Source organism: Sphaerodactylus townsendi, linkage group LG06, assembly GCF_021028975.2.
Source record: "Sphaerodactylus townsendi isolate TG3544 linkage group LG06, MPM_Stown_v2.3, whole genome shotgun sequence".
In the NCBI taxonomy this organism is placed as follows: domain Eukaryota; kingdom Metazoa; phylum Chordata; class Lepidosauria; order Squamata; family Sphaerodactylidae; genus Sphaerodactylus; species Sphaerodactylus townsendi.
In genome coordinates this window covers 14,566,734-14,576,046 of record NC_059430.1, presented here as the reverse complement: position 1 = coordinate 14,576,046, position 9,313 = coordinate 14,566,734, and the positions used below count along the sequence as shown (strand labels likewise).

General features: G+C 49.2%; 1 protein-coding gene across 1 annotated transcript; it reads left to right on the top strand.

Annotated features, from left to right (window-relative positions):
• The first annotated feature begins 1,129 nt into the window (after positions 1 to 1,129).
• ECHDC3 (enoyl-CoA hydratase domain containing 3) lies at positions 1,130 to 8,924 on the top strand. The gene is made up of 5 exons (XM_048499536.1): positions 1,130 to 1,294; positions 3,500 to 3,621; positions 4,629 to 4,726; positions 5,803 to 6,003; positions 8,152 to 8,924. Exons 1-5 carry the CDS (start codon positions 1,143 to 1,145, stop codon positions 8,482 to 8,484), a joined length of 906 nt encoding a protein of 301 aa, XP_048355493.1. The 5' UTR covers positions 1,130 to 1,142; the 3' UTR covers positions 8,485 to 8,924.
• Positions 8,925 to 9,313: the final 389 nt, after the last annotated feature.

The window sequence follows — 9,313 nt, the reverse complement described above, 5'->3', positions numbered from 1 at the left end:
GCGCACAAGCTTCTGGGGCTCTCCGTTTGCCGCCCTGTGACAGGGCGGCAAACGGCGAGCCCCAGAAGCCCGTGCACGCGGCCACTTCCCCGTCCCGGATCACAAAGGTGACCATCTGGTCACCTTATGCGTGGAGAGTGTTCTTTTCCAAGAGTGGAAGGAGGCTGCAGTGAGTGCAAGAAGACTACTAGACTTTCTCATCTTACCACAGTAGCTCCGCTTTATACTCTGCTGATATGAATCAGCAGCTGGTTTGTTCTCTGTCCTCTACATCTGGATTCCAGAACAGGCCTAATCCTGGTCTTTGATCCCAGTGAAAATCTCCACGGGTGGAAAGATGCCCAATCATGGAATATGACCCCCCCCCCTCGGGAACTGCATGGGGCGGAGGGGATAGGGGACTTGGAAGGGGAAGGGTTGTATTTAGGTTTGGTTAAATCACTCCTGAATTGGGTTTGGTTAAAGCACTCCTGAATTGTGATTCTAAAGTTTGGGGTTATGTTTTTGTGTTATGCATTTTGTCAAAACAGTAGGATGCTTTGAGCTTCGTATGGAAGAAAGGCAGCTGATAAACATTTCAAATAAATAAAATAAACAAGGGGGGGATTGCCAAAAAATGTGTGTCCTCCTTTCCTGTCAACAGAAATGATCAATAGGATCCAACTCCTGGTTTGGAGACGAGAGAACAAACCGTGGTGTGCCCGATTCACACTAACAGTGAACTCTGGTTTGCCACGAAAGCAGAAGCCGATTGTAGGATAGTATCGTGTGATGGGAGAAACCACAGTATGAGATGCCCAAGCCCAGCTTCAGAGCATCCCAAAATCAATAACCAACAAGAAACTGCAAATATATATACCATTAAGTTCTTGTCATCAGAGCTTAGGAACAAAAGCAGGGTTGGCCACGGTTTGCAGTTGGATGGGAGTCCACCAAGGAATGCTGGGGTCCTGGAGCTGAAAGGCCACTCAGAAGTGGGACTTACTTCTGAGTGGCCTTTCAGCTCCAGGCAGGCCCCGGGAGATCTCCAGGTCGCTCCGGGAGGCTGGGCGGTGCGCCTGGGCTGCTGGAGCGGCAGAGCCTCGGGCAGGCGGCAGAGGGCAGCAGCGAGCGGCGGCGGTGGCGGCGGTCCCGCAGAAGCGATGGCGGCGGCGCTGGCGCGGTTGTGCCTGCGGGGGAAGCCCTTCGGCCGACCGGGCTCGGTGCCCTTCAGCAGCGGACCCCCGCAAGCGCCCGGAGGGCTGCAAGAGGCGGAGGCGAGGCTCACCCGCGCCTGGCAAGAGGGTGGCATCCGGTGAGGCCGCGGCGCAAAAAGGCTTGGGGGGCGCCCAGCCTTTCAAAACGTTTGCATGCACACGTGCATTAAAACGTACACGTGCATGGAGACAGCGGATCCCCCCCCCCCCCGAGGCTTCCGTGTGCGCAACTCCGTTTTGAAAGGCGGTTGCAAAAGGAATTCCCTGAGCTTGGAGCGCAGACAGGCGTGGCAGATCGGCCAATTCTAGGCTGGGGGAGATCCTGGTAGTTTGGGGGTGGGATCTGGGATGGACAGCAAAGACGGGGTGCCATAGAGACTCTCTCCCCGCCCCCGTTCCATTTCCTCTTTAGTCTGGGGATCAGTTGTGATTCCTACAGAACTCCAGGATTCCCCTGGAAGTTGGCAGCCTCAGACTGCAGTTGAAGCAGGCGTCCTCCCTTCAAATAGCAGACTGGAGAATGCATATGGACCATGCATGCAAACATTTGCTCAGGAATGCTAAAAGGGTTGTGCTATGTGTTGTTCAGGCCTGGATTAACCATTAAGCAAAATAACCACGTGCCTAGAGCCTGAAGTAAAGAGTGCCCCATAGAATGTTTTGCCTCCTTATCTCCGCTAAGTATCGAAGCAGATTTTGTTGGGTCAGATTAATTTTAAAGATGCAATCAAAGACTTTGCAATGAAAGAAGGTGTAACCTCAGCTTGTGGGTTCTGTGGGGCAGTACTTGGAAGGAGTTGCAAAGAACCAAATTTAAACAAAACAGTTGACTTCTCTTTACAAATAACATTAAACATCAACATTTAACATTACAATTCAAGGTCCTGTTCAGGTTGCATTTCAAGTCCTTCTAGTTACAGTCTACTGATACTGCCAAGTCCAATTCTTCTTTGCAAGTGGGTTGGCTCCTGAAGACTCCAAGGGCTTGGTGAACAGGATTCAACATGATGAAGGTTTCCAGGAGAACTCTCACCCATTACAACCACAAAAAGAAACTCTGAAACAATAAACTCCAACATTTACAACATAGCAAAAATAAACTACCTTCCCAGTAGTTCCCAACAATATTGCAGTTTACCTTAACAAGGTGTCAAGGGCTTATACAACCAAGGTCCGAGTCTGGTAGCCTTGTCTTCTCCAAAGAGCTCTGCAGCCTTTCTGCTGCTCTGAGTCTCCACCCCCTTATTGGTTCAACCCATTCTGGGCATGGGGGTTACAAAGGCAGGAGAAAAATGTTTGTAGCATAAATAAAGTTATAAGTAATCAACCGTATTATTTTGCATCTTTGAGTCATGTCAGTTAAATTCTATGTATTTTGAAGGCAAGAAAGCCGTGGAATAAGAGGTGTTTTGTTTAATTCAAACAATAATATTTATTCATTAGAATATATGTGTGTATGTGTATATATATACATACACATATACATACACACACACATATTTTAATGAATAAATATTGTTTGAATAATAATATGCATAATAATACGTACACGCACACATATACAGGCACACACACATAATGGTTTACTATTGTTTTTGTTTTGGATTACATATACAGTATGTGGGGGTACCACCATAGGAACATAAGAACTAGCTTGCTGGATCAGACCAGAGTCCATCTAGTCCAGCAGTCTGCTACTCGCAGTGGCCCACCAGGTGCCTTTGGGAGCTCACGTGCAGGATGTGAAAGCAATGGCCTTCTGCTGCTCCTGCTCCTGAGCACCTGGTCTGCTAAGGCATTTGCAATCTGAGATCAAGGAGGATCAAGATTGGTAGCCATAGATCGACTTCTCCTCCATAAATCTGTCCAAGCCCTTTTTAAAGCTATCCAGGTTAGTGACCATCACCACCTCCTGTGGCAGCATATTCCAAACACCAATCACACGTTGCGTGAAGAAGTGTTTCCTTTTATTAGTCCTAATTCTTCCCCCCAGCATTTTCAATGTATGCCCCCTGGTTCTAGTATCTTTTCAGTGCGTAGAGCCCCTAAAGATCTTAATCCGGCCCTGGTGTTACTGTGGAGATGTGCGCTGTATGCACAGATGCCCAGTGATTTTTGATTAGGTTTTGCTTTATAAAGCACCCATTGGGCAAGCTGTTGGGGTAAGACCTGCCATTTTCCCTGGCAGTGGGGGATTTTAACAGAAGGAGGTGAGCGTGTCTTTCAGATCCACGAGATCCAGTAGAGTTTTGAGCGCCACAGGCTTAAAAAAAATGCCTTGTGTAAAAAGTTCCCTTTTGTAGGAACATCGTCCTGAGCAACCCGCTACGAAGAAACGCCCTCTCACTCGCCATGCTGAAGTCTCTCCACAAGGACCTTCTGCGTGAAATCGACAGCACGGATCTGCGAGTCATTATAATTTCAGGTGTTTCTTTAATCTGCTCTGTTCAGGACGGGTTTTAGGTCCTCGGATACTATTCATAAGAGCATAAGAACAAGCCAGCTGGATCAGACCAGAGTCCATCTAGTCCAGCTCTCTGCTACTCGCAGTGGCCCACCAGGTGCCATTGGAAGCTCACATGCAGGATGTGAAAGCAATGGCCTTCTGCGGCTGTTGCTCCCGATCACCTGGTCTGTTAAGGCATTTACAATCTCAGATCAAGGAGGATCAAGATTGGTAGCCATAGATCGACTTCTCCTCCATAAATCTGTCCAAGCCCCTTTTAAAGCTCTCCAGGTTAGTGGCCATCACCACCTCCTGTGGCAGCATATTCCAAACACCAATCACACGTTGCGTGAAGAAGTGTTTCCTTTTATTAGTCCTAATTCTTCCCCCCAGCATTTTCAATGAATGCCCCCTGGTTCTAGTATTGTGAGAAAGAGAGAAAAATTTCTCTCTGTCAACATTTTCTACCCCATGCATAATTTTACAGACTTCAATCATATCCCCCCTCAGACGTCTCCTCTCCAAATTAAAGAGTCCCAAACGCTGCAGCCTCTCCTCATAAAGAAGGTGCTCCAGTCCCTCAATCATCCTCGTTGCCCTTCTCTGCACTTTTTCTATCTCTTCAATATCCTTTTTGAGATGTGGCGACCAGAACTGAACACAGTACTCCAAGTGCGGTCACACCACGGCTTTATATAAGGGCATGACAATCCTTGCAGTTTTATTCTCAATTCCTTTCAGAAGCTAGCTCAGTCGCGTCCCAGCTTCCCTTCTCCAATTCCCACTCTCAAGTTTAGTTTAGTTATCATCATTTGCTAATATTTATTTTGTTTAATTTGTTCCTGTTTTCTAGCTCTTTCCCTTCTACTTTAAAGCCAGCTTAATCTTCCCTTGCGTCATCAAATTCAGTATTGACTACTCGGTGAAGTTCAGAGTCCATCTAACACAAATTTCTGTCCTGTTTTCTTTCACCACCTGCGTCCAAGGCGAAGGACCCGTTTTCTCCTCAGGGCACGACTTAAAGGAACTGTCTCACGAGACAGGCGGAAAATATCACCAGGAAGTCTTCGAGACTTGCGCCGAAGTGAGTTGCTGCAGTGGTACAATCGGGCGGCGATATCTCCACCAATCCACAAAGTTCATAGAAGTCTCAACCGTTCAAGTGAAACTAACACACCCTTGGGCGATTCCGCACACGAGTAAAATAGGTTCGACCCAGTTCCCTGAGAAGGGTACTGACCTCGGTCGAAGCCATTGTTGTTCCCCACTGCAACCAGCTTGATCCCAGCTCGGAGGTTCCCCACTGCAACCAGCTTGATCCCAGCTCCTGTGCCTCTTCGCCGCTCCATTCCGATTGGCTACTGTTCTACGGCCATGTTCCGTCTATCCCCACACACATTATTAAAAAAACTGCCACAGGAATGGAGGGACGAAGGTGGCGTTTTTTGATTGGCCAGCTGTACGCATGCCCAAAACACTCAGCTGTGATTGGCTGAATGGGGGACTCCTGGCACCAGAGATTCCGCACTTTACTGGAATCGAGCTGAGTTCGAGCGTGATTCCCTGAAAAAGTAGTAGTTCCCAACTGGAGTCGGAAATTTGACCATTACACGGGGCGAAGCTGGTACAAAACCACGTCGATCCCAGTGGTTGTGCGGAGCACTTAGGTCAAACGCAGCTCGAACTTAGGTCGATAACGCAAGTGCAGAATCGACCCTTGAGGGAAGTGACGCAGTTCCGTAGGGCCTGTAAAACAGAGCCATTCCACCGGGCCTATGGTTAGGACCGCAACAGTTTTCATTCAACTGGTCTCCCTTCTTTTCCTCCCTTTCCTGCTTTTCTTTCCCTTTTATTTATTGTTGCATTCCTATTCTGTATTCCCATCACTCAGTAGTTAGTTGTTCCCCATTTTGTACACGTCTGGGCACCGTCGTGTGTTTTTATCTAACGGGGGCTTTAATAATTTTGTATGAAAATTGAAATTGGCAAGCCTCCTTGAGCCCAATTTGCTTGAGGAAGGTCAACACAGCATCAGGAATAAGGCAAACTGGAATAAATCCGCCTATCCATTCCGAACGAGAAGCCATGTCAACGGGTGTCGCTGTTTACTCTTCTTACCTGTGAAAGGTGACTGCTGTCTTCTTATCCCTTTTCCTTCAGGTCATGACTTTGCTTCCAAAGCTGCCGGTACCCATCATTGCCAAGGTCAACGGTCTTGCCACCGCAGCCGGCTGCCAGCTGGTAGCGAGCTGTGATATTGCCGTGGCGAGCGAAGAATCCAAGTTTGCCACCCCCGGAGTGAACGTTGGACTGTTCTGCTCTACACCGGCTGTGCCGTTGGGGAGAGCGGTCCCGAGGAAGGTGGGCTTTCTCGAGAGAAGGATAGATGTCGTGTGAGGCCCCTTCCGCACATGCAGAATAACGCACTTTCAATCCACTTTCGATCCACTTTTGCAGCTGTGCGGAATAGCAAAACCCACTTGCAAACAATTGTGAAAGTGGACTGAAAGTGCATTATTCTGCATGTGCGGAAGGGGCCTGACTTCTGTGCCACTTTAAGAATGACTGCATTTTATATATTTATTTATTAGGGTGTTGTTGTTTTTACGCCGCTTCTGCAGATAACCTGCCTAACGTGGCTGACACAATCGAGAGTAATAAAACCAAAAGATTTAAAGGTATTAATTAAAATCGAGCACAAAAATAACCTCATCCAGTCATGAAAGCAGATCGTAAACAGACAGCACTTTCCAGTCCAAAATACGTATATACTTAAGTGCTGTCAAATCGCAACTGACTTCTGGCAACCCCAGCAAGAGAGAAGCGGAGGCGGTTTGCCTCTGTCTTCCTCTGCAGACCTTTCCTTGGTGGGCACAGATGCCCCCACTGTCCATCCGTCCTGCCTTCCTGCTTGCCTGCCTGCCCTCCAGCCCACCCTCCCGCCTCCCTCCCTGCCTTCCCTCCCTCCTGCCTGTCTGCCCGCCCTCCCTCCCTCCTGTGTTCCTTCTCTCCCGCCTGCCTGCCTTCCCTCCCTCCCTCCTTCCCTCCTTCCCTCCCTGCCTTCCTGCCTGCCCTCCCTCCCTCCTTTGTTCCTTCCCTCCCGCCCGCCTTCCCTCCCTCCCGCCTCCCTGCCTTCCTTCCTTCCCTCGCTCCTGCCTGCCTGCCTGCCTGCCCTCCCTCCCTCCCTCCCTCCCTCCCTCCCTCCTTCGTTCCTTCCCACCCGCCTTCCCTCCCTCCCTCCCTCCCTCCCTCCCTCCTCCCTCCCTCCCTCCCTTCCTTCCTTCCTTCCTTCCTTCCTTCCTTCCTTCCTTCCTTCCTTCCTTCCTTCCTTCCTTCCTTCCTTCCTTCCTTCCTTCCTTCCTTCCTTCCTTCCAGGACAGGTTTATTTGATATTCAGTGAAGAAAAAATATCAACTGATGTATAGCATGGAAGATATTGTTTCCTGGGTCAGATCTTGGTTTCCAAAATACAAAAGACAGCCAAGAAAATGGCAGCGGGGTGCAATGGGGAGGGCTGGTCTCTGACCCACTTTTGGGTTCCAACCCACAGGCTGGGAGACACCGGCTGACAATATGTGTGCGTAGACCGGGTACGTAAAAAACCCAAACCCAAAATTTAAAGTCCCAATTTAGGATTGCTTTAAGATTCTGAGAAACTCGCTGTATTAGCCATGAGCGCACGTATTGCCAGAGGCTTTCTCTGCTGGAATTAATTGGCTGTTGTGGGTTTTTCCGACTGTGTGGCTGTTTTGGTGGCACGGAGAGAAACCCGTCTTACCGTGACGTGCTTCTGAAGATGCCAGCCACAGATGTGGGCGAAACATTAGAAGCAAAAACCACCCAACTTCAGCCGCAAAGCCTAAAAAATTCACGATGGCCGCCAGGCCATGTTTTATTTATATTATTTTAATTTATTTATTTCTAAGTTTTATAAACGGCCCTATCCCCGAAGGGCTCTGGACAGTGAACAACATAAAATTAAAACATATACTTGATCAACATGTATATATAGTATGGTGACCAGACGTCCCGCTTTTGGCGGGACAGTCCCGCCTTAAAACAATTTGTCCCGCGTCCCATGGGTTTTTTGAACCATCCCGATTTTTGGAAGGCTGCCGCACACGCGGCCGCAGGAGCGCACTGCCTTCTGGGGCGCTCCTGGTTTCCTGCCCTGTGACAGGGCGGGAAACCGGGAGCGCCCCAGAAGGCAGTGCGGCAGCCTCCCGCGCACGCAGCCGCCCGCCCAGGTCCCGGTTTACAAAGGTGACAATCTGGTCACCTTAATATATAGTAAAGAAAAAAATACTAACTAACGTATAGTGTGGAAGGTACTGTTTCCAGGGTTGCATCTTGGTTTCCAAAATGCGAAAGAGAGAAATGGGGGGGGGGGGGCGGCATTAGGGAAGGCTGGCCCATACCCGCTTTCAGGGGCTTTGCGACGTACAGATTGGGAAGCAGTGCTCTGCGGCCCCTGTTTTTGCCCTGAAAGAGGACCTTTTCCCTATCCAGGTAGCTCTGGAGATGCTGTTCACAGGGGAGCCCATAACAGCTCAGGAAGCCCTTCTCCACGGCCTGGTCAGCAGGGTGGTCCTGGCGGAGAAGTTGGAAGACGAGACGCTGAGAATCGCCCGCAGAATCTGCGAGAACAGCAGGTCTGTTTTGGCCCTGGGGAAAGCCACCTTTTACAAGCAGATGGCTCAAGACGTCGAGACGGCCTACAGGACGGCGTCTGGGGTCATGGTGGACAATCTTGCCTTAGAGGACGGACAAGAAGGGATCGAGGCCTTCCTCCGTAAACGCAAACCTGTCTGGTCCCAGTTGGGACGCAAAGGGTCCTCATGAGCTTCTGAGGGGGGTGCGAATCACACTTGAAAACCATATCCAACAATAAATAAGGTCTAGGGGGAGACCTGCATTAGTGCCTTCTCTCTAGGAAAATCATAGGACTCTGTCTCATATTATCCCTTGTTCAGTCAAAGGCATCTTCAGTTTTGCTTGCTGCTATTTTGGCACTTAAACACCTTGAATCAATAAGGAGTCAGAGTGTAGTTTCACTTGGAAAAGCTTTTCGGTAGCCTTGGCAAAAAATTCAGGAATGGCCTGAACCCCTTGTGGAAGGTATTTTGAAGGTGTGAGTTTTTAACCGATCAAGCAAAATAACCACAGCTGAGACGGACTTAATTGGTAAATGAAACGTGTGTGTGTTTGAAGAGGAAGAAAAGTTTGGATTTATATCCCCCCCTTTCTCTCCTGTAAGGAGACCCAAAGGGACTTACAATCTCCTTTCCTTTCCCCACCCCCATAACAAGCACCCTGTGAGGTGGGTGGGGCTGAGAGAGAGAACTGTGACTAGCCCAAGGTCACCCAGCTGGCATGTGTTGGAGTGCACAAGCTAATCTAGTTCACCAGATAAGCCTCCACAGCTCAGGTGGTAGAGCGGGGAATCAAATCCGCTTCTCCAGATTAGAGTTCACCTGCTCTTAACCGCTACACCACACTGGCTTAGGGAATTAACAGGAGGCATGGGTAAGGTGGAAGGAAATGCTATCCATATTCCGCCCCCTCCCATCACTTCTTCCAAGAAGTTTTTTCTTGATAGCGCTCTGTGGCTGATGTAACCCCAGCTGATGGGAAAATATCTGGTAAGAAGATGTTTCGGGGAGGAAGGGGC